The 25046-nt window shown below is 45.4% G+C and overlaps 1 protein-coding gene across 2 annotated transcripts; it reads right to left on the bottom strand.

Annotated features, from left to right (window-relative positions):
• Positions 1-10785: 10785 nt before the first annotated feature.
• LOC135990216 (cytochrome P450 20A1) lies at positions 10786-25010 on the bottom strand. Of its 2 annotated transcripts, XM_065637714.1 has the most exons (13): positions 24928-25010; positions 24302-24351; positions 24048-24214; positions 19639-19784; positions 18793-18960; positions 18021-18099; positions 17226-17341; positions 16762-16816; positions 15399-15519; positions 14416-14527; positions 13710-13774; positions 11754-11843; positions 10786-11588 (listed from the first exon to the last, which is right to left on the bottom strand). In XM_065637714.1, exons 1-13 carry the CDS (start codon positions 24997-24999, stop codon positions 11438-11440), a joined length of 1392 nt encoding a protein of 463 aa, XP_065493786.1. In that variant the 5' UTR covers positions 25000-25010; the 3' UTR covers positions 10786-11437. The 2 variants fall into 2 exon arrangements, with proteins under 2 accessions (XP_065493786.1, XP_065493788.1); XM_065637716.1 differs by lacking the exons at positions 19639-19784; positions 24048-24214; positions 24302-24351; positions 24928-25010 and adding an exon at positions 19312-19626.
• Between the last annotated feature and the right edge of the window lie 36 nt (positions 25011-25046).

The raw sequence follows: 25046 nt of genomic DNA, 5'->3' as shown, positions 1-25046 counted from the left end.
AATGGTGTCAGGATCCTGAGGCATCTTAAACACTCAACCTCCAGTCCTCGCTGTAGAACAGAAAGAAAAACCCACACACTCCTCCAGCTGCACATTCTCCTCCTGCTTCCTTGGGCATTCGGCAATTTGCTGGGCAATCAAGATTGTAACCACAGATAACATCTCTGCTTAGGAGAGACTGCAGCTGGGTAAAGCACTTGCTGCACAAAGGGTAGGAGAAGTGACCCATGGGGTAGTTTACATCTCATGGAAGTTTTCACCCTAACATTGCTATTTCAGAACCATCTCAGAGGCAGTGCCTGCTTGACATCCGATAGCTCACACCTCCAGAGAGGCACAGGACATGTTGCAGAGATTCAGACTGTCTGTTCTAGGACGTCTCATTCAAAATACCAAGCTTTTCTTCTAGGAATCCAAGTTTTCTCTTGAACTTTATTTCAACAGAGCACCGTGCGAGAAGAACAGAGCCATACAAGAGGAGAAACTCTGCAAGGGAGAAGAGGTCAAGCTAAATAGGAAAAATAACGATCTCTTTCTAACATTTCAGACTTTAAAAGAAAACAGGCAACAAATGGTCTCAAAGAGAAGCCAGCACAAAGCATAGTTGCTCATCAGTTTCCCTCCAAGGGTTCAAAGGACAAAGCACTTGAGGGGAAAGGGGGAGGAAAGAAACACTCTAATTTATTTTTCTTTCCTGCCAGCATTCCTTCTCAAAGATACCAACTGCCAGTCCTTTCCCACCCTGTCCTGACCCTTGTGGCATCCTCCAGGTAAGGTCTGATGTGGCTGCTGAGGAGACAGATCCTGAAGCGGAGTTAATGCTCCATTACAGCACGTCCCCTCTCAGCTATTGATTCCAGCTCACTACACACCGGAACAGATGTTACTGGCCTACCTATGCTTTTTTCACATTTGCAAGTTTGCTCTGCAGCTACAACAGTTAGAACGATTCTCTGAGGTCTTCGTTTCTTCTGTATGTAATTAAAGTTCAGATTTTTAGGTACTCGCGTAACTCCAGGAACCTGCCCCCTGGAGCTTTTTTAATCCTGTCCTGTTTGTAATTGTAGTTTTACCACACAAACCACTTCAAAAAGTTTGCATATTCTTAGGAGCCACTGAACAAATGTGTGTTGTTCCTGGAATTAGCATAACTCCCTTGCATGGGAAGGGTAATAAATCACATCTGTGAAGTCATCTTTCATCCTTCCATCACGCATCTGGTCAAGTAATCCCCTTTCACAAGGCTACGAAGGCTGCTCCTCTTCACACAGCTTTTGTTCGCTATCACAGTTTGCATTTCTCTCCTACTAACTGCTCTGCCCTCCCACTTGGCTAACACATGGGAGCATTTCGGCCCTTTCTCTCCCCCACAGCTATTTTTGACAGTGTGGTACCAGCACAAATCTCAGCGATGCAGTACTGCCCAACAGGAGATGGAGGCTGATGGTTTCCCATCAGTCACAGCAGCTTCACCCACCTCAGCCTGAATCTGGTTTGACTGAATATTTATGCGCAGAAGGCAGCCAGGCCTCCCGCACTGTCTCCTCTGAGATGGAGCTTAAAGGTTTCATTTATTTCAAAGGCAAAGACATCTCTGAACCATATGAGTGAGCTTTTAGTGGGAAAGAGAGCCTAAGCTGTACCCATCCTGCTACAAACCAGTCAAAGTCACAACCTCTACACCCTTGAATATAAGACAGGACCTAAATGACCGACTATCATGTCAGCAAACAAGGTTTGATCTGTCTCATACAGGCATCAGGATTTTTTTTTCCATCTTTGTCTCGTTAGGACTGGGCTTTTGAGAGAACATGATAGAGCAAGCTGTTCATACCCCTGAATTCAAATGGGGCAAGATATTTAACCTACAAGGTGTTTCAAAAAGATAGACCCAATTTGAAATCACTATATCACTGCAACCACGAACTGCCCGTGAACGAGGGAACATAGAGCATTTCTAAAAAGATTACTAAAACTTGATAACTCATTAAACGGTTTGTAATTTTTTGTGTAATTGTAACATGTTGCCATCGTGAAATATACTGCTTTGAAATTGTGTTGATATTTGAAATTGTGTCGATATTTGGAATTGGGTCCATCTTTGAAATTGGGTCCATCTTTTTGAAACACCCTGTATTTTGCAGATGCCAACCTGAACTAACAAGCTTCTGGTGGGTTGGGGCTCGGCTGGGTGTGCAGCTGGGGTGTACGACAGCTTGTGACACAGGTTTCAAAAGCCCCTGTCAGACTTTTGCTTCCCCAGCTGAGGAATGGGATTGCTGTGGGAGACAATGGTGAAAGGCATTGGTCACCCTTCACTGAATGGAGGCTGAGCTTGGGCTGTTACTGATAGGTTAATAAAACTGAGCTGTGCTGTTCAAAGTAATCATACAAGTCTGTGCAGATCTCTGGCCTTACATAGCGATTTATTTGACTCAAACACCAAGGCAATTCATCCTCTCTGAACAGCCTCATTCCCTGCTCTGCGTGCTCACTACCCATGGAACCCAGCTACGCATTAGTTCCCTTCCTTCCCTCTCTGTGCTTCTCTGCCGCATGTATTCGCTAAATATAACCTGACAGCTTACTTTCTCAGGTCCACAGCCTCAACACCCATGCATTTCTTCTCTGTGCCGAAGCTCTGTTTTACAAGTCAAGCTGTAGTCTCCCTCCCAGCTCGTCTTGCATGAGGGATGAGCACATCCTCGTGTCCTCTCCCTTCTCACACCCATCACTGTTGCTGGAAGGGGCTTGCACAGCCAAAATCTAGCAGCCTCAGAGCCAGGCAACCGAGAGTTAACTGTTCTGGTTGTTTTGCAAATGCCAGCTAGCCCTCAGCTCTAATCAATTTGTCCACTTCCACTACTTCAGTTTTGGCTTAATTCTAAGTCTCTTTGAAGCCATCATACATGTATAATTTCATTGCATAAGGGAGTTCTCGCAGCCAAGTAGTATCTTACTACTCCTCAATAACTTTCTGCCTCACCAGCTTCAAAAAGTGCCATATTCCCTCATGTGCACTCACTGAAATGTTATTGAAATCTGCCTTCTAATTGTATTGCCTGACTTCATTACCCTAACCCTAACCAAATCTCAAGGGCCTATTATTTATTCCAGAAAAATCTGCTCCTTGTCAGTATATGTGACACTTCCAACCGAAGGGCTCGTTTAGCCACTTGCTAGCTGTACTCCTTGATTCAGGAATCCAGAGTTCATTAGAGTACTGAGGGTTGTTCAAGTATATACATCGCCAGGATAAAGAGATTATTTCAGGGCACAGACTGGTTATCATCTCTAATATGTAGGAAGAGGAGCAAACATATACAGCTGGTGTGCTTTTGTTCCTCTACCGCCGATCTGATTTTTCAAGCTGTTTTTATACAAATGAAAAAGCAGAATGGATAAATCCTTATCTTAAAAAAATGGCTGGGAGCTCAGCAAATACAGCAGCTCTTAGGATAAAATATCCGCAGTAGCCTTCCCCCTCCCCTGCCTCCTCAGGAACCAGCAGTATTTCTCACAGCTTTCCGTTAACTACTTTTATTATCTGAACGTCTGCCCACATGAGTAATTGAGTGAGTCACATCAGCAAAAGACTTGGTGGAGTTTTATGAGGAAGCTGCACTGTAAAAAATTTTTAAATCACAGTTTAATTGACAGAATGAGGATTTTTTTAGCTGTGGTGACAATTTAAAGACCAGTGCTGCAGTAGTGGAGAAAGAAACACAGAGGTGATAAGGATTTCCAGTTCTTGAGGGTAACTGAGAAAATGTAATTGCTCAGCTCAGTTTACCACACTGGAACAGTACAGCTGTAAAATATATAAAGGCTAATACAGGATGTATGTTGGCAGTATTTTTGCCTTTACTGTGTAAAAGTTGCCATCAAGCTTTCTCAAGCACAAAAGAGGTTCACTATGAACTATGGTGTGTATATAGCAACAAGCCCTACCTAGTTATCACTGCTGGGATATGAAACTGGAGGCCTGATCCAGCAAACCCTCTACATCATTTTCTTGCTCTTTATATTATGGCAATACTAGACTTAGAAAGACATCTAGGCATTTAAATAATCAAGTAGGTGCCTAATGCAATATTCAAATTCCAAACACCTGAACAGCTTCAAAAATTTGGTTTCTAATGACTGAAAGCCACAATTCAGATTTATGCGCAACTGTGCTAGGCCAATCCATGAAAGTCAGTGGTATTCAAAGCAATCACACAGCATAAATAATAGTCACAGTCATACAAAGGTTTGCAGTCCCAGGCCCACGCCTGAGGTTAATTTAGAGCAGTATGTTAGCAAGCAATCAATTTGCTCCTTCTTTTTACAAGAACAATACCATCAAAGCAAGGCGCAGGCTCCGGCAAGTTTAATACGAATTCTGCGCAGTGGAAGGACTAAGTGCTTCATGCACCCTCTGTTCCTGACTATCTTGCTCACCAGTGAATGTGGGGTGGCTGCAACCATTCCTCCAGTTGGTTTTCCATCATATGCGATGGTGTATTCTTGCAGGCATGCTTGTCAAGTCCCATTAACTCACACAGCTCGCTCCTCTCCTCCCAAGGCACCTTTCCCCCATTCAGACTCCTGGAATAGCTTGCAAAAGCAGGACAGCCAGCTCAGAGATAGGGCATGCTCAGAAACTAATCTGCCACACGGTGGGCAACCTCCTTTCTCCCCACACTGGATAGTGGCAGGTGGTAGCCAAGCTTCCAGAAGGCAAGGTTTTTTGGCCAGGAAACTATCTGTGGAAGCTTAGAGCTGTGTGAGAACACTCATACATGTTGCAGCAAGGCAGCAGTTCTTCACTCCCCGCACAGCAGCACTCCAGTTACTGCTAACACCCGTGGCGCCCCGAACCCCGTCCTTGTACCAGGCTGACTCATAGGAACTTGAGGACGCAGCAGGAGTCAGCTTGTGACATATTGGATACTGAAGGCTGCTGAGCAGGGGTTGAAGTTGCTGCATTTCTGTTATTTAGGTATTGTGGTGTTCCGGCATCTCCAGCTGTAAGGCAAATGTGTGGAGCTACAGCATCAGCACGCAGCACAATATCATCAATAACTCACAGCTAACAAGTCCTGCATGAGTAAGTCAGTTGCTTTTCAGTCCAACAGACTACGAAGCTGGAGTAGGCGTTTTCATGTTAGTGCTGACATCAGGGCATGAATATTATTCCCAGAATTAAAAATAAAATATCCACCAACAGTGAATTCCAATGGAGGATCCAACAGTGCCAGGAGAAGTGCAGGTTTTTTCCATGCTGCCAGTAGGCTTTATCAATGAAGATGCAGGGAAGTTGACAAGGGTAATGAAGTCACCTTAGCTAGATCTGAGCGTTGCTTATTCTGTATCAAAGTCTCAGCCAATTTAAAACAATGCTACCAAGTGCCAATTTCCACACTTTGACAATACGAACTTTGCTTTTTCAGACACCCTTATTTGATTACCTTCCCTCACCCCAAAAGATAAATCACCAAATACGACTTAATGTTTTTCTCTTACTGTTCCAGTAGGTTTTTGCTTGTTTCCTGGATTCACAGCCTAAGGAGATTTGGTCAGGGCAAGAGCCTTAATGGGTGAATAGCACAGAATTTAGTGACAGTGTTAGGTTAATGGTTGGACTCCATGATCCTGAGGGTCTTTTCCAACCAAAATGATTCTGTGCTTCTATATATGACTATTCGTTCCCTTCCAGCCTCCCGTCCCCAACGCTTCTGAACTTGTAGGGATTATTTAGTCTATTGCTGAAACACAGCCTGTAAGCCAGCAGGTACACAGCACTGCTGGAGCATCTCACTCCATCGGATAAATTAAAGAACTCAGTCCAACTGATGGCTGGGCCCAGCAAGCTCTCTTTTAGAGAGATTACCCAGGGCCTTCAGCCGTAAAGCTCTGAAGGGGAAGAAGATCACTTTACCCTTGCTGCAGTGTCTGAGTCATTACTGAGCTGGAAGCGACTGTTGAAAAGAAAAAACAAAACCTTTTTTGGTGAGACTAGAAAGTTGGCAGCCAAGCCGGCACAGCGTTGGATGTCTCAGTGCCAGGCTGGTGACAGAGCTGACCTGCCTGGGTGCCAGCAGGGAGCGGGGAGCAGAGCGTGCCAGCGCCCGGGAGCTGCTCAGCACTGCAGAGACTGGAGCAGAGGAGCTTCTGAGAGGTTCAGAGGTGGCCCCAGCACTGATATCCCACATAGAGAGCAAACATTTCCTGCCTAATAGTATCCCTGGAGCATCACTTCGCCACCTGCAGCAATGCTTCACTGTTGTCGAGGTAACTGAGACACTCACCAGGGGCATATTTTACCTGGTTCCTCTGCCCTTTCAGTTCTGCATCCTCTCCTCTTTGGCCAAGGCAAAAGGCCTCAGCTACCTTACCACCACTACTATCACTTATCTGTATGTCAATTATAATTAAGATTTTGCTCCAAGTTACATTGGTTTTAATCTGGAATCCTGCAAGATTTGTCCTTGTGACTTTTTACTGGCCTGGTATTGATCTATTTAAACTATTTTTCCCATTACAGAGATAATCAAGTGCTTGTGCCAAAGATGTTGGTGCAGATACAGAACTATGACTGATGCTTTTTGCCTCAAGGAAGCAAGGCTTTTCTTTACAGGAGCATGAACACCAGAGCAATTCCACGTACTTCATTTATCTTGGGCTCAGGCTCTTCTGTAAAAGAAATAAGAATGACCTGAAAAGTAGGAGAAAAATTCTTTCCACTCCAGCCCTCCCTCAAATCTTTTTGTGGAAAACACAACTGTGTTTTGAATGCTAAAATTCACACAGATTTAAAAATACTTATCTTCAAGGAATGTTGCCATGGAAACCCCTATCTTCTCTCCTTCCCCACCCTCCATATGTGAGGAACATTTTCTTCATCTTTTTTTTTCCCTGCATGTGGTAGTTCCTCTTCCCCGTCTGCTACCACCAAAAACCTGGCACTGAATCCTAAGAGATGTCAAACACGCCTTTTGTTTAGTTGAAAAGTAATTGCTAAAAACCAGTCCTGAGCTCAACTAGAGAGAGATGCCAAGATGGGTACATACTCTCAGGCTCCAGAGAAAGATGCCTGGAATATTTTCCAGCAATTCCTGCTTCGGACAGGTGGAAAGAAGCAGCAAGAGCTGCCACGGTGATTACAACAGTTCCACTTTTTGGTGGCATAACTCACAAGTGATGAAGATTTTCCTTCCCATTAGAAGCCTTTTTTCTCCCTACCTGTCACTTTTGATAAAAAGGGCAGGGAAGTGGGTGAAGTCCCATATGCTCAAAGAGCTTTCCTGAAGGTACTGCTCCACCCCATCCTTTGCCCCAAAGTTACAAGAGGATCCAAGCACAAAAAGGAAGCCAATAAACTGTAGACTTCACTCTGCTGATCCGGATATAACTATATCCAAGGGCCAGTGCCAGGGTGCCCCTTCCGTAGCATTAACAGAAACCTTGGGAAGGTCATACATGGCCCTGCTGAGGGGTGAAACTCAGGGGTATCTCCTGCTGTCAGTGAGAAATGTGCACTACTGGAGACAGAAAGAGTGAGAAGGCAATGCTACTTACCTGTGAGCTAAGCAGTACCAAAATGTTCAGAAACTATGCAGATGAGATAGATACGGTTTTCTCAGTTGGATTGCCAGCCGCCCCATATAACTGCACAGCTAACGGGGGAGATGGCACGAGAGCCGCCCAAGGTACTTTAAATCAGCGAGCGTCCACTCTGCTCAACAACCAACATTAGCGTCTGCAGCAAGTAGGACAGAAGTTGCTAAGATGTTCCTTTCCATTTAATGTTGGAAAATAAAATCTATAGCCCTCAACTCTTGTGCTGCATGCCACAGCCATTCCCAGCAAGTCCTTGAACAGAAGGATATTACTAATTTGCAATAAAGGCTCTATGTGCAGCCGAGGTTAATTAAATCTAGAGGCAACACCATTCACGGATATTTTGGAGGTAGTGGGAGGCTGGCTCAATAAGCTGTCTGCTGTGCTCAAAGTTTTGTTAACAACTGTCTCACCAGTTGCGACCAGTACAAGAGGCAAAAGCAAAAGGCTTTGTCAGCCAGAAACAGCCATGACAATCAATTAGTGACGGCCTGACTGCTCCCAGCACCTGTGCTGGCTGCCTGCTCTGAGAGCAGCAGGTTGCATAGGCACAGAGATAAATTTAGCCTCTTATATTCCAGGAGTTTGTAGACCGCTGTAGAAGCTTGTCCTACAGTAAGAGTCCAAGAAATGAAATGACTGCTTTTCTGCATGCTTTTCAAAACCTTCTTGTGGAATTCGTGAAGCAGCTTTCTGGTGTAGCGCAGGAACATGAAGCACAAAAGCAATAATTCCCTATAAAACAGAAGCAACCTCCTCCTCTTGGCTTTGTTCCTAGACTAAGGCATTTTTTTCCACGGGTTGCAATGCTTGCCTGCATCCCCATGTTACAGCCAGAAGGGATATCTGGGCTTTAGTTGTGTCCTCAGCACGTGGGGCTGAGCAGCAGCACTGATGGAACTCTGTTCTCTGTTGACGGGACTCCTGAGACTGACTATCTGCTACAGTGCAGGCACCGACTCAGGCTTTTCCCCAGACTGGCACCTGACAAGGCTTCGGCTGGAGCCTTCTGACACATCTAGCATAGACTCCCTATGCCCAGCCGTCTATTTTTTCACAAAATTTGCAGGACCATAATAGTGTCGAGATTTCAAACCCCAGTCCCTGTCAATGCAGCTGATTTGGCCCAAGGGCTCAGAAGTTACTTCTTGTGAGAAGAGGAAGGGGAAAATAGCCAAACATAAGTGGGGAGTGGGGCATGTTCTACGAACACAAGTCTTCCTTAGGAAATCAGGCCAAACAAGAACCAGCTGACAGTGAGGGGAGAAGCGGGATAAAACTGGTATTTCAAGCTTCCAATCCAAATAGATTAAAACTTCACCAGAAAGCTCTGACCCATGAATATTCCCATACAAAAAGGGGGTTTGGTGCACAAGAAAAGGATCCACAGCTGGGCTGATGAGCGCTGCACTAAATCTTGCTGGTTCGGCTGCGTGAAATGTCCGATACACATCGAGTGCGGAATGGAAAATTACAGACTTCAGCAAACAATGTGGCTGTGACCTCAGTGTCACTCCAAGCAGTGCATAACAAATGCTTGAGAGCACCTTGTCCCCCTCCTTCCCCTCCGTGCTCAACACATTTCCTTAACTGATGAGTCAGGGTGTTTTCTTGACAGCAGTTTTGAGCAAACACAAAGTAATTGTTGACTTTCTCCAGCACTTTGGGCCACATTCTTCTCCCATTTCAGTTACAAACTCCTGTAGCACGCTTGGTTACTGGCCTGGACTGAAAGCACATTCTCACGGGATGCAATACCTGTGCAGGCTGATAGAAAATTTGTAACAAATTATATGGAATTATTCCGATTTTTGTTTCCTGTAACTGGGGAAGTGCTGTTGTGAGGCAGTTGGCCTGTACAGCTCCAGCAAGGCAGAGAAATGCTGTAAGAGAAGTTTGGACGATGACACTTGGGAAGCTTTTCTGATGTCTGAAAGCTTCGCTCTTACATGGCTACAAGAAAGCAGATCTTCACCACTCAATTTTATGATAGTCAGCTATTCTTTGTCCAGTTCCTAGCATGGACAGTGATATCCTACCATTTTTCCCCAAGAAGGCAATAACTTAGGAGGCAATAATTTTGCCTCCTCTGCACACCAGGGATCTTTAAACTAAAATCCTTTACCACACTGATTTGTTCAGTTTTAGGAAACATCTACAACCTTCAAGAAAAACAAGCCTTTTTACATAAGCAGTGAAGCAAAGCCTAACATGAATTGCCATCTGGGGACACGACTAACCTTCAGTTAAACGGAGGTGAGATTAGCAAGAGCTTGCTTGCAGTTCATTATAAAAATCAATGCAAGAGAGGCAGCAAGCTGAACTGCACAACCCTCCTTTTTCTGCCCAGCAGACAAGAAACTGTAGAACAGCATTTCTGTCTCACCTCTTCCCCAACACAAACTGCGCTGGGGGATGATCTGACTCTCTCCAGCTCCACCAAAAGCACAGCTGACACATTAAACCCAAGAGCAGAATTTTCGTTGCCTCCTGCCCACAGAGGCAGGCATCTGTTGTTAACTCCATAGGAGCTGACAGGACTGCATTCGGGCTGGAACTCGGCAGCAATACGAGAGCCAAAACATTTTTATAAGAGCAGGACATTTTCTGACCTGGAAGGTGCCAGTGAAAGGAACAATGACTGTAGAAATGGGATTTGCAGCTACCAGGTAAGTGTCCCCTATGTGAAGTGTGGCCTGTATGCAGAAGCAATCAAAAGTAGCCCTGTTGGGAGGGCTCGCAAGCCCTTCAGTGGGGCTCTGAAAAATCTTTCCAGAGCTGGCCTATGATGGCCAAAAGAGAAAAAAAGAAGCAGGTGAAAAGCATGCGAACATGTGGCATGCAATGCTGCTTTGGCCGGCACCCGTTTGGGAGGAGGAAAAGGATTCTTTGAAAGGCTTTTAGGTTCTTAAGTACAACATTAATCCAGAGCCCTATCAAATCAGCACTCTCCTTTTCCAGTATTTGAATGACCAGTCTCAGGCTGCCCCAGTGCTGAATGAACCACATCTGTCCATTGCTGATGCTGATTAGATTAGACACTGCCCTCAGAACTGCCAGCATAGAGTATCCTCTTCTCAGGGCTTTGTTCTGTGGTTTTATTTCGTTTCATTATATTATTACTGATGCTTCTGTTTTCTCAGGGGCCAAATCAATTTTATTGCTCTTGGTTTACTAGCATTTCTCAGTCATCCTCCTCTTGCAACCCCACAGCATGGCAAGATTACACAGCAAGAGAACCAGTGCTGTAATTCCCGCCCCACTTTCATTTCTCTCTTTCTTTCACACACGCTCACATATACTTCACACAAGATATATCTGCTCTTCTTGACAGTTATAGCTATAGCTCAAGGGAAGGAAAGACACTTTGAATAAAAATACCTATATATAAAGGCTTTGTCCTTGAGTCTCCAAGGTCTTATCTAGCTAGGATCCATGAAGAGGCATTCCACTGGATAAGAGAGGTGCTTTGATCCAGCTCTGGCTGCTGTCGGAAAGGGGCTGGATTAACCAGAGCTCTGGTCTTCGACTAGCTGGCACCCAACAGTTCATCCACACACCGCTGAAAGGTTTTTTGCTTCCTTTGCAATTATTTGACTGAAGATCCAAAAGCAAATGTAAAAAAGGCATACAGATTAAATCTACTTTAATATGACTACTGGTTGAGTTAGAAAAAGCACCCAAGAGAGGTATGTGGTTAAGAATGTGGAAGGTAACAAAATCGAGACATAAAATTCCTTGGCTGAGTCAGTGTGGCACCAGTGTGGTTCCCCCTAAGACTCTTGCTCAGAACTTCACTGCGGGCACATTCAGCCCCTTGTTTTGCTTGCTCTTAGCTTCTCTTAGATACCGTTATCCAGGCTTCCTCCTTTGGTGAGGTTACCAGCTCATATTTGGTCTCCATGACTTGTCCTTTCACTGGATGGAGATACAATTTCCTTACCAGGACGCTCAGCAGAATTGTAGCCACCATATAGGCAAACCTGAGGGAAGAGACAGGAGAAAAGAATAAAACCTTGCTGTGAGGTAAATCTGCCAAAGGACAACTGCCAGCTTGGACAGATTGTCCCAGCAGTAATAGGAAAGGGCTGAAACCATCTTCTCTTCTGTCTGCCACAGAGATACACAAAGACCTTCCCTATGCTCACCTCAACTCTGGGCACTCCTGGCTCCCTGAAAAACCCAACAAGGAGAGGTTTTTCATGGCGGATTCCTCGTTGAATCTCTCTGGGTCAAACCTATGAAACACAAAATATAGTGAGCCTTTCTGTGTGAGCACAGGATCCTTTCCCTAGACACATGTGTGCGCACACACATGAGTAAGAAACTGGCAACAAAATACAGAATTTCACTAATTTGCTGTCTATAAATCATGCTGAGTAATTCCACACAGATATATGATGGCAATTGTGCATGCATTCCATCTATGTTCCCAGGTGGTCAGCTGGGTCCAAGCTTGGTCAAAATGCTGATAAATCGAGTTAGTGTGACACAGGGCTGGAACTAATGTGCATTACCTCTCAGCAGTGGATATTTAGCTTGAGCACACAGCTGAGCTGATGCTGCTACCTGCCCTCTGTTCCCCTCCAGGGCACACACCATCTGTTGTGTCTCCCCCTCTCTCTTGCCCTGTATCCCTTCCTCTCTCACTTTCAAAGATATTTCCCTTTTCTCCTCGCACCTCACCCTTTTCTTCAAGCAGCTGGTGAGTGTATGTGTACGTGTGGGGGAGGGAAGCTGGTGACTCATTTGAGTGAGAAAAGTGGTTTCCAGCATTAGGATGGTGCAGGCTGTGAGAAAACTATTATCCAGGACTGGCATGAGTTAAAACAAGATTCCCATAATCAACTAACCACCGGGAGACTAATAAAATATCATCCAATTTAAGTATAAAAAAAATAAACAGGAAATTTGATGGATGGAAGGCAGTTCTCTTTCACTTGCTGCTAAATATTTCTGCTTATATTTCAGACCTTTGGCTCACTGCCTAAATATGCAAGCTCTGCTTCTACCAAGGTGAAAAAGCATGTGGGTGCTGATCCTCAGTAAAAGCAGCATCAAACTTGCATTTCTCCTGAAGCGGCAAATTACAGATGTTGTAATAGGAAAGAAAATGCAGCTGCCCAGCAAAAAAATAGGGAGGGAATACAGCTGCGCACAGTGTTTTTGTACAGTGTGCAGGTGAAAGGATCGCAAAGAGCTGATCCTCTATCTCCGTCACCAAAATACATATCTACATTGGGCTAATTGTCAACCTCCTTCCCCTTGGAATAAAGACACTGTGTTCATAGCAGTCCTCACTGTCCCTCCCACGAGGCCTCAGCAAACCCTTCCCAAACACAGTGCGCGTCCTACTCTGGTTGGCAATCCCTGCCAACATGCTCGTAGATCAGTGCATCAATGCCTGACACTTTTGTAAGAGCTACACCTGCAAAAAAGGACAAACGCTGTTCTAAAGGCACTGTTCTTCCTCCTAAACCTCAGCTGCTTGTTCTCTCTGTCTAGAATAACTGACCCAGATTTTTTCCCAGCCCAAGTGAATTAAGTCAGATACATGTTAGTATTTGCCACCTGGAGGCCACAGGAAGCTACAGCAATATTTTTTCTTTACCCTCTGAAATACTGGCTTGGATCCAGTTTTGTTTTCACAGATAGAAGTAATGAGGTATTAATTTCCTTCCCCCTGAAAAAACCAAAACTTCAGACTGACATTTCCTCCTTTCCATCATTGTTTCATGATGACAAGCAGTGATTCCAAAGCCATTCAAATCACTGTTTCTCTCTCACAGAAAACCTTTAAAAGAATTTACCAGCATTTGCCAGGGAAGCTGTGTGTGTGCACAATAAAAATTGTTATCAAGATCTAACACATACGCACAGACTGGAGCAGGGGAGGATCATGACTTGATTTGCCCCAAAATCCCACCCATGGAGACAAACAACCCAAGACCTTCATAAACGGCCTGTCTTATAGACTCCCTTTCATCTCCAAAATCTGCTTGAAGCAGGCCCTGCAGCCAGTCTGTGCTGTATGTAAGATCTAAAGAATATTAATTAAAAAAAGGAAAGGAATTCATTGCAATAAAAGTCTCGATTCTACATACTTGTATGGTGATGGCCATGATGAACTATCCTGCAGCATCACACCAAGAGCATAAAGCACAAGTGTCTGCAAAGAAAATTAGGAGATATATGTCAGAGCAGAAAGAAAGAAACAATCAAAGACACCTCTGGACAGCCGTGCTGGATGATGATTATTCTGTAGACCACTCATCTCTTTATTAGGTGGATTAAAAAGATAATATGCTATATTCATCTACAGATTTCCATAATCCATGCCCAGATGTTAGGATTTTAACTTCTAAGGCCAACACCGCAACTGCCGGTGGTTAGAGAGGGTCTGATCCTGCTCCTTTTCTCTTGCTGGCATATATGTATGGACTATTCATTCTCTGCAATGGAAGGTACCACTCTGGGAAATTTGGGTGATATGATCAGGCCTGAAATCATGCTCTTTTATGCACGACTGAACCCATAAGCCCCTTCAAAAGACGATTCACCCCTAGTGGACCCAGAACTGGAAGCAAATCTGCTCAGGAAGAGACCATGAACTCCCAGAGCCTCTCCCACAGAGGAACCACAGGACAAACTTTGAGCTAAGCTGTACTTTAAGATGCCAGAGCAGCTGCTCGGGTTCAACAGTGTCAGAAGAAATGGTCTTCCTGCCTCACCACCCTGCGGGAAGAAGAGGAAACAGCAAATTCCCCTCCAGGAAAGGAACGTGGTCTGGTGCTCCCAGTACTGCCCTACCTCTTTGGGGATGGTGTGGTGGTCGACTCTTCCCTCCAGCTCCTGCAGCTGTGCAGCAATGGGAGTGAGCTTTGCCGTTCGCACTGTCTCACACAGGACTTGCCGACAGTACCTGCAACCAGTAAGACTTGCTTAGTTTAACCCTCCCAGAGAGAAGTTTGTCCCTGTCCTTGTGGCGGCACCTGCTGCATTTGGGGCCACAGTCTGCTCCTGGAGCTCTCTCAAGCCACACCGAGGCACTTCATTGTTTTTTTTCTGGCAAAGGGTCCCAGCATCTTTGCAAGAAGCATTGAATCTCATTAGCAGCTTTTAGGGAAGGTTACTGAAATCTCTCTTCACCACACTTTTTTCCAATTTTAAACCAAACTAACTCTGCTTAAAAGCATAAACACACCAGTCCTTATCCTGGACCTCTCACCCATACAAGAAGGGGCAAGAAACCCACACACTCAATACTGCCTTACTGAAACTCTAACGTTAGTTCAAATACAAAATGTACCCGGTTGCACCAACAGATGCATGAAAAATAAAGGCACGCTGTTGACCAGTCATCATCCTAGTTCTGTGGCCCTTTTGAAAGAAGATTATTCCATGCTTTCTCTCTAAATATGTCTAAAATGAATCCAACCATTAAAATGACCGATTACTTTCAGAAAACCAGGAGAGAAACCAAACAAAGCAGTAAGCAAAAAAATTTTGGCCTGGCAGCCAGGACACTGATTCTGTGCTCTCCTCTGCCAATGAACCTAAAGGGTTTCCTATAGACACCCTGAAGACAGCAGCTTGGTTTCCATGTCTGGAGTGCTACAGCAGATTCTGTCTGTGCTGCAAATCATCCTGTGGTTTGATCACTTCCAGAAAAAAGAACAGAGTAGCTTTGGGATGCCTTCTCCTGTCCCAGTGTAGGCTGGGCATCAGGCTCCAGTACATGAAGCCCGTGTCCCCACGCAACCTTCCTCTGCAGTTCCTTCCATGGGACCCACCTGAGCTGCTCAATTTTCTCATGTGTAATTGGTCCCTTCCCCAGAACGCCGTCCATCTCCTTGTAGAGATTCTGCTGAACATCTTCGGAGGTTGTCAGGAAATAGACTGCCCAGGTACACACTGGGGAAGAAGTCAAGATAAGACTGGACCCAGAAAATTCAATCCTTTACAAACTGAATTCAGTTTTCTTACTTCTTGTGTTTGCAACATTACTTTTTGGCACACAAAAGGCTGACCTCTGGTCGCAGCAGGCTTGGGAAGGGACCACACAGCCCAGCAAACCCTGGGGAACCAGGGTATTGGGCCAGTCATGCAAATGAAAGGCTGGTTTGTCCAAAGCATCAAAAAATTCCCTTATTTAGGGGGCTTCTCCAGCACATCTCAGGTGGGTACTGCAGCCAGCCAACATCTGGGGCTCCTGACTGGGAGCAACAAGAGCAGCAGAGGTCCCTGCAGCAGGCTGGCCAGCACTTGTCTCCTCTACATCTACATCTATTTTGTGAGGTATTCAAGAGATGTTTTCAATAGCAGAGCGAAAAAGAAACCTTGCATAAGAAATAACTGTGTAGGATGCAGTTTCCTTAAAGCTACAAGTAAATGTTTCTACCACTCCAAACTGTCTAATCATGAGAACTATCTGGAATCCCTGAGGAGTCAAGCCCCTTAAAATTACAGTCTTCCTGGCATTCTTGGAGAGGATATTCTCTGAGAAGAGCATTATATTTGCCAAATTTACTTTCCACATTCTTTAACACCCAGCTGCACCTAGGAGGTTTTCTTTGGAGTTCCAGCCCCATTGCCTGAGATACAGGGCCTGATAGTCATCCCCCATCATAAAAGATTTTACACACCTCCAGCTTATTTATATCCATTTTTTTTTCCATAATCTTCGCACATATCACAAAGTAGCTTCTTTGAAAGTCTTCCATACATGGAACACACCTATCGTCCAGAAATTCAAAGCAGCCAGTCAAATTACAGCACTCTGCTCTAATTTCCTTCCCATGTGCCAGAGCCTATTTTACAACATGATCTTTGTGGCTGACATCTTTTGGTGCTTTTTCATGAAATTTAGCATTCAGTTGGCTGGGTTGAGAGTGCAAGCGAAAAGCAATGGGAAGAAAATCTAAGGTTCACCAAAAGACTGGGAAGGTTGTCAAACACAGCTTAGTTTCAAATCACTAGCTGTGAGGCTGTGTTGAGAGTCCGCTGTAAAATTAGCATCTTCTACACATCTGTAGCTCAGGAGAAACAGAATGATGACTATAATTTTTCATTAGCCTAGAATAAGTCTCATGTCATCACACAGAGCTTTAGACAGCTGAATCTGAGGATGGAAAGTTACTTACAATCTGTACTTACAGTTAGCAGTGATTATGCATCCTGCCAAGGAGAAAATCATGGTATCTTCCAGAATCTAGGAAAGAAAATCTACTTCAGAGAATGAAGTTCATGAGACTGTAAAGATAAAAAAGAAGTGGCACATTCTCCATTCAAGTGCATGAAATCTCTTTAGTGCAGAGAGCAGGAAATACATCTAGAAGACACACACTGAACTCTCTACAGACCTTGCACTAGGATGGCATGAGACATGCATAATGCTAACATACTTCTGGTTTATAAAAATAGCAATGAAGCAGCAGCAAGGAAGCTACCAAAGTCTAATGCAATTAAACATTGTAGGGATGGAAAAAGAACAAGAAACTCTGCTTTAGTAAGGAATCTGATCTAAGATGCAAAAGCTTAAATTAATCAAAGGCTACAATGTAATGTGCTCGTAATAACAAAAGTCCATTACTGTGTAATGACATAACAGCTGCACAGACCTGCTGGTCACTCAGGCTCCCCTGCAGCAAGGTGTCTATAAAGACGTGTCTGTTGAATGATCTCCCTCGGCGCTCCTTTGTAACTTTCCTTAAGGTGGATTCCATTTCCATCAGAGCTTTGGAAGCAAAAATACATGTTTATTTTAAAACCTGGTCATCCTGAGTGCCGCAGAGAAGCAAATCCATCTCCCCAAGCAGATTTTCAGACCAGCTGTCCCTGCTGGGCTCACTTACAGAGGCAGCCTCTGTCACATGTTGCTGTCAATTTGGAAGGCGATATCTCCAATTTAGTTGAAAAGGTAGGAACCAAGTAAGACAGGTTGCCCATAAAAAACCAACCTTACAGGTATAACTGAGACATGTACTCGATGAGCTGAAATCAGCAACACCTAAACAACAAGCCGCACTACCTGGAGTTTGTGAAACTGTGTCCTGATGCATCATACTGCTACAACTCAGCAACAGTCCTGAACAAGTGCCTATGAGAAAAGCCCATTTTAATGGGACAGTAGTTGTCCTCAGGTTCTGAAACCCAAAGAACTAACAACAAAAAGACGGAAACACTGGGTGTGGAGGACTAACAAGCAAATCCTTAGTTCTGGATACAAACTACTTTTAACATCTTCTCAATCAATACTGAAAGGCTTTAACAATTAATGACAAAAAAGACAGGACAATGGAAAAATAAAGCAACTTACTGTGAAATATATGAGAAGTAAAAGCACTGCCATAACAGACTTGAAAATCAGTATTAATCAGAGTGGAAGGAAGACTCTGATTTTGGGAGGTACCTACCATCTTCGTAAAGCTTCTTCCTGGTCATGTTTTTGTCAAGGGACCCATCCAAGAAACCTTTCCCAATCTCTGACCAGATCTGAAAGGACAGAGAGAAGAGCACCATCACTCACCGCAAGCTGAGACCCTTCTATTCTTCCCCTATTCAGTAATACGAAAGCACCAAATCAAATGAAGACTTCCTGTGAATACAAAACTGGTCTCCTCTCTAGGACAGCCTGTCCCATTCCAGATATTACGTCTATGATAGCTGAAACTGAGTTGAAATGAAACAACTGTAATTACAACTGTAGGGAAAAAGGCATGGGAATCTTTAATGGGAGATTAACTGTTTCTTTCCCACCCTATCACCAACAGATTTAACATCCCCAGATGAGGACACAGCTTGGGACCTTCTCTGATTTTCCTGTCTCCACAATGTCCTGGAGCCTTTAGAAGATCTTTGAAAAGCAGAAGTGCCACTAGCATTCCCAGTAGAGTTTAACTCACTTATGTACCAAACACCTTTCAATTGCCATTGGATCTGGGTTCCCGATCCCCATAGATCCTCTAGAAACATCTTAGACTAATGACAGCAGGATTAGCAGTAGGATCTTTCTGACAGTTTCAGCTTGGGATAACTGAGGCAGAGCCCTCAAGCTCTTAAACTTAATGTTAGCTTAATGTTAAAGTCTCAGCAGTAGCTTGTACTAAACTGTACACAGACACAAGCTGTGTGCTGCTGGTGTGGGAAAAGGCAATATGAGATTTCCTGGCTCTTTGTGAGACTTACTGCATCGTGGTGCCTGCGGAATCGGATAACTTCCCGGTCATCTTCAAAGCTGCTGCCCATAGCTGTCTGCGTGACAGACTTCATGGCAAAGCCCAGCATGTGCTGGCAGAGGGGCACGTGTTGTGCCTCAGGGAGAGACAGCCATTTGGCTAGCAACTCTTCTGACAGCTGGAGAGGGAAGGAACCATTAGTTGGCAGTAATATCAGCAGCCTATTTACCAAACATACCCTGGAGACATTCCCACCCAGTTCCTAGGGCAGACCATATTTTCATGGCTATGATTCTATTAAAGCTACACTCTTTCCAGGGTTTCCTTCCATTAACTTGCAAACAGTAACATTTTAGCCTCGAATCTCCTGCCTCTTCCCAAGGTTTCCCCCCAACAAGGTAGCCCTGTCCTCCTCTCTTGTTCCCTCTGTCACAAAAGAAACCTTAAAACCTTTAATGTTAGTAGCTCCACACTGAGAAAACAGATCAAATTCTGGCTGCTGGACTGAGTCAACAGAACAGTTCTTCACCTGTTTGTGGTCCGAATAGCTGGTTCCTTGCTCCTCCTTCCTGTCCTGGGAAATAAATCTAGAATTCATATGCTTCAGTATCTTTAACTGCATCTGGTATCTTGGCACAAAAAGTCATCAAGCTCAGCCTTCCCCCTAACCCACTGGAGCTAAGAGAAACCAAATATTCACACCGTGCTTGAATGGGCAGAGACTGTTCGCTGTCTCGGATGCTTATAGTTCCAGCACTAATTTGAACACAGCTCCTTTATCCTAGTGATCATTCTCACTAAATGTTCCCCTGTGAGCCACACAGGGCTTCTCTGCTGTACAAAGGCAGTTACGCACTTTCTGGATGAGAGCAAAGTTACTTTGCAAGGACTTGTTGACGCCATTTTCATACAGCTTTCTCCTCATGTGGCTCTCTCCTGTATCCGCATTCAGGCTGGACTGGTACCTCAGGAGGGACTTCAGCATTGTCTCAAAAGGATCCGCTGAAAGCAAATAAAGGAAACACCATTCCAAAGTCAGGCAGTCACACCACACAGAGATGACAAAAACGGCAACCTCTTTAATCAGGCAGTGTTACTTGTGCACCTCTTTGGGCTGCCAAGCTTCCCTTGCTCAGTGGGCTGGGACCTCATAAGGTCTCTTCTCGGGCAGAGCACCATCCTGTGATCAGCAAGCCCTGCAGAGGTGGCCTGTTGGCTCTGCCAAGTAACTCTTTAGCAGTAACACATTGTTCCCAGCTTGCCAGTTCCCAGCTGGTGGTGTCACTGACTTGGTGACACCAGCGAGCGTGGCGTGCTCCTTTCCCTTCTCCTCCAGCCTGACCTGCAGCCCCTCTAGCACATTCCCTCTTGACACCTGGTGCGCCCTCCTGCCCTGACCATGGCTGCGTGCTCAGGACATATCAACTCCCATGAGAGACTGGGCCAGAGGTTGCTCTGTGCACTCCTCACCTCGCTTCACGGCCCAGCAAACCTCAGCTACAACCCTACTGCTCCTGCATGATTTCTCTTGCATTTACCGAGTTCCCTGCTGATGAGCTCTTCCCAAACTAACACCTGCCTTTCTCAGTCGGGGGCTGCCTCCAGCAGAGCTCTGACAGAAAACAGTGCCCCACGAAGCTACAGAATGCTTTCTACTTCTAATTGCCTTACTTTCCATCTTCCTTCTGCACAGACACTTGTAACAGTGTGGAAACTAGACAAAACCACGCATCCTCCATCTTCCATATCCACAGCTCACTTCAGTTCCGAATTTCACCACCAGGGGCCTTTACTTAATAAATTTGCTAAGGTACATTAGATGTCAAGGCAAAACTATGCAATAAAGAATGGCATATGCTTTTCCCTTCCTGTAAACTTTTCTATGGGTCTTGCAAAACTGGTAGAATCTTTAAGGAACTACTTAGAAGCAGCAATCAGGGGTTTTCAAGAGGGATATTTTATCACAGTTTGTTATTTCTCCCAGATGGAAAATGAAACCTCTGAGGCACCAGAAAACATCAAGGCTGAGCTAGACACATATGACTTTACCAACTGTGGCTGTATTTAGGATTCCCAGCAGAGATCAGGGCCTCATTACGCTACTGGACAAACATACAAGAAGAGACAATTCCCAGCTGCAGAGGACTTACTACCTAATGACACAGAGGTGGCTAATGAGGCCAGAGGCATGAATATGGTAAACTTTCCTAAATACTTTTCTCTCACATCATTTCCCTTCCAATGTTTTTAAGCTCTGCATCTCGCCCTCTTTCCCACTTTGAATGACAAGGAGTATGTGTGTGTGTCTTTCGGCAGAGCAGATGGTACCTGTGGCTCTCCACGTGGAGCAGGCTGTTATGTGACTCTAGCTGCTGCTGCCAATTCCTCCTCCAAGCTACTTTGCCACAGAGGGGCTGCTGCTATTCGTGCCACAATCGCCCGCTAACTGGTCCTGGCAGAGCAAGGTATAGTGCTGGGGTAGCCAGAAAGACACATGGTTGGTGGTGAAGCCCACACAGCAAATCTGGCAAGCAGATGCGTTTGGAGAGGCCAGAGGATGCTTAGCACCACCACCTGCAGAAACTGCAAAATTCTCCTGGTGCAGATGAAAGAAAACTGCTGGATCAAGCACGGGCTCAGTTTTTGTCTCCCCTGTCTCCAGTGCAAAAAGGCAGTGTCACACCACTGATCCACCCCCTGCTGTGTGCTCAGGACTGCAGAGCCCAGGCTGCCCTTTGCTGAGGGCTGGCCCTGCCTCGCAGTATTTGGGAAATGGCTCTTTCTCCACAGTGACTCCACAAGGCACAAACGGTCTCTCGGAGACAGAGCTCTGTCCTGCCACTGCTTTCACGGACTTCTTCCTTTGTCCTTGTCTTGAAAACATCTTAAGGTTACATTTTCAGTCCTCTTAGTGAAGCATATAAAAATTTCAAATGTTCCTTCCACTTACAAGGAAATCTCCCTCATTCCATGAGCCTCAGAGTGCTATCCTGGACACCATTATAAGTGAATGTGGGGAAAAGATCTAACTCGAGACAGTCAAAACAAATGCCAAGCGGAACTGAGTATCACAAATGGAAAGGGCCTCTGAACCTGCACAGAACAAATGCACACAGAACAGCAGTAAAGCAGTCCTTAAAGCGGTCCTGCTCAAACAGGCCAGGAGCCATAGCTCCATCTCCAGCACTCGAGGTGCATCAGGTTCATTGTCCCAACCCAAAAGGTAACATCAGCTCATGGGAGTTTTCCAAGTGGGTCTCTGAACACACTGCTCCTGGCGATCCTGAGCTAGTCCACCCTTTTCACACCCACACCCTTCGCAGTCCTAGACTGCTTCCCTGGAGCATCTCACAGGAACTGCCAGTCCCAGCACCAAAGTTTTACTTCCTTTGAATTCTCCTTGCAAACTAATCTCAACAAAGCTCTAAGAGGCCACGAAAATGTACCAACTTCAAACACTTCCTTAAACATACGGAAAAATAGTCTCCTGGCACTAGGGACCCGTTAATAACTATGAATGCAATTAGTCCAACTTCAAGGCTAACAGCCTTTCTTTGCACTTTCTTTACTCAAAATCTTGCTGAGTGCAGAGGCCAGAGCCATATACAGGATTCCAGGTCTGGCTCATGTTTCATCATTCTTTCCTCTCTCTACAGAAAATACATGACTCAGTGCACCCTTTTTTTTTTTCTTTTTTTTTTACGTGGCCATGTCATCCTGCAGGCCATTAATCTAGCCTGCTCTTGTTCCTCCCCTTTCTGTTGCTGCTACCCCAGCCCCGGGGGTACCCATCTCCTTGCTCTGACATTCTGCTTCCCTGCGCTGACAAGGGGTCCCAGTGCGATTCCATCAGGACAGGCTGCCAACCTAACTGGGAGTGTTTAACCTCCCCAACCCAGCATTTCACTTTCCCAACACAATCCAGCCTTGCTGCCACTTTCACTTCTCATATCCCATTGCCTCCACCTTGAGTGATAACCCAAGTGGTGTCCAAGCAAATTCTGAACTGGAACCCTGACAGAAATACTTTCTTTGTCTAGAAGTCTAATTATCAAAGAAGTACGGCATGCATTTCCTATTTATCCCCATCCTTAACAAACCTGTTTAGTCCTTGGGCATAGCAGGATGCCAGACTAGTCTGTAGCTGCCTGGGTCACTTAATTACCTGTATTTAAGTCCAGGCACTGTATTTCTTTTTTCCAGTATTTGGGTACTCCCAAATTCAGTACATTTCTGAGAACTTCCCTGCTCGGGGGCCTGTCACCACTTCTCTGAGTGTTGAGAAAGTGACTGTCTGCTCAATTTCCCAAAAACACATGAGTGCATTCAGCTCTTTCAGGGTGGGTTTCCACCTTCTGGAGTGTCACTGCTATCTACTGTGTCTTGCTGATCTTTGCTAACTCCCACTCCTTCCCCAGATTGTCACCGTTTTTTTTGAGTCCATCATGCAACTGTACAAAAAGCTTACCCGTCACGACCCCAGCATAAAGCAATGCTGAGATATGTGCCTGTGCCTACAGACAGCCTACAGTATCAGGTCAGAGCTGTGCAACCAGCACCTTATTCAACCTTATAGGATGAAAACTGGAAAAACAAGAGGTTAAACCCAAACGTCAACTGAGTTAACTTACTGTCTGTCATCACCTTAGGAAGAAAAGCACCCACCTAAGAGGCTTACACCATAAATTCAAATACCCTCCCAGGACTAAGATGGTGAACTCAGCTACTGACCACTTCCAAGTCGGGAAGATCATTTTAAGTTTTCAGCACAAAATTCCACACACAAAAGAAAAATGGAAGTTAAAGCACTTCAAATACTACTTTAAAAACCTCCACACTGAACCACACAAGGGAGCTATCACAATCTAGCACAGCTGTTTTCAGACTTAATTTAGCAAAGTTCCTTCTCTTAAATTTTATTTCAAGCTGTTTTTAAAATGTTTGCCAAATGGCTCCAGGATCTTCACCTTACAGTTTCAAGTTACTAATGAGCATTATGTTTTCCATCGACATTTGCTTGCAGGGAGATGGTAAAAGACACAAGCGTGCTCATTTCTTGACGGCCATTGGACAGCAGCAACTCTTGGTCACTGATACTCAAGTCCAATAAGAAGGACCAAAGACATACCTGACCCACCATGACAGCTGCAAACTAAGTCTCATTTTCTTTCTACTTAGTATGAAGCCCCAGCTTCCTTTGACAAAGGATGCCAAGCAAGGCCAGAAGGAACAAATGGACTCAAAGACAAAGCAAAGGACACTTACACAACCGGTTAGGGTTGATATGTTGTTTCAGGAGATCAATGGAGCCGAGGCTGACAACAAGACGCCTTCCAAACCAGAAAGAGACCAGTGGGCCATATTTCTCATGAAGGTTCACCAGGAACTCATGCAAACTGCTGCTGGCAATGATGTCTGGCAGGTTGCCATCCCTAAGGAACACAAAGAGGATATCTAGTCATGAGCAGCATCCTCTGCCAATGCTGAACTTGATCAATACGAAGACGGAAAGCACTTACTTATCATCAGTTGGAGCCAGCCCAGGGATGCCTGATGCTTGCCTAGACGCCTAGAGAGTAAAAGGAAACGGATCAACCTCCTTCATCTTAAGATTAAGCTCTCCAGCAGGAGAGCTGGATTTTCCACATCAATACTGCTGCACTACTTACAAACATTAACCAAAGCTGGATAAGCCACATCTTCAGGCCTCAAACCTACTAAGGGTTCTGAAGCCAGTCAACTGTGTGTACCTGCTCTCACTGGCTAAAACATTATTATAGACCTAGTTGAAAGATGCCCGCATAAACATTTTAAGGTTCAGGTTTGTGATGTAGATCTTACACCTAGATTTTGCCCTGGACAGCATCACACGTGCAAAACTCCAAGGCGAGCAGACACCACCTTCGTAAGAGGGATTCACCGGGGCACGTAGAACAGCAGCCTGCGGGCCGGGCCGGCCGGGAACGCAACGAGCGCTCCCGCAGGCGCCAGCCACGTCCCGCGGGACCCGCGGCAGCGAGCCCGACAGCGCCCGAGCGCGGGGGCCGCGGGAAGGGAAGCGCCGGGGGCTCAGCCCCGCGGCCGCTCGCTCCCTGCCCGCCGGGCCGTGCTGCGCGCCCCCTTCCCCCGCCGCCGGCAGCATTACCGGGTAGAGGTAGAGCACGGCGCCCACCAGGATGAGCAGGAAAGTGACGGCGAAGATGGCGAAGTCCAGCATGGCCGGGTCGGTGGGGGCGGCGGCGGCGGCTCGGCCCCACCCCACCC

Source organism: Caloenas nicobarica, chromosome 6 (assembly GCF_036013445.1).
Source record: "Caloenas nicobarica isolate bCalNic1 chromosome 6, bCalNic1.hap1, whole genome shotgun sequence".
NCBI lineage: Eukaryota > Metazoa > Chordata > Aves > Columbiformes > Columbidae > Caloenas > Caloenas nicobarica.
This window is presented reverse-complemented; position numbering and strand designations above follow the sequence as displayed.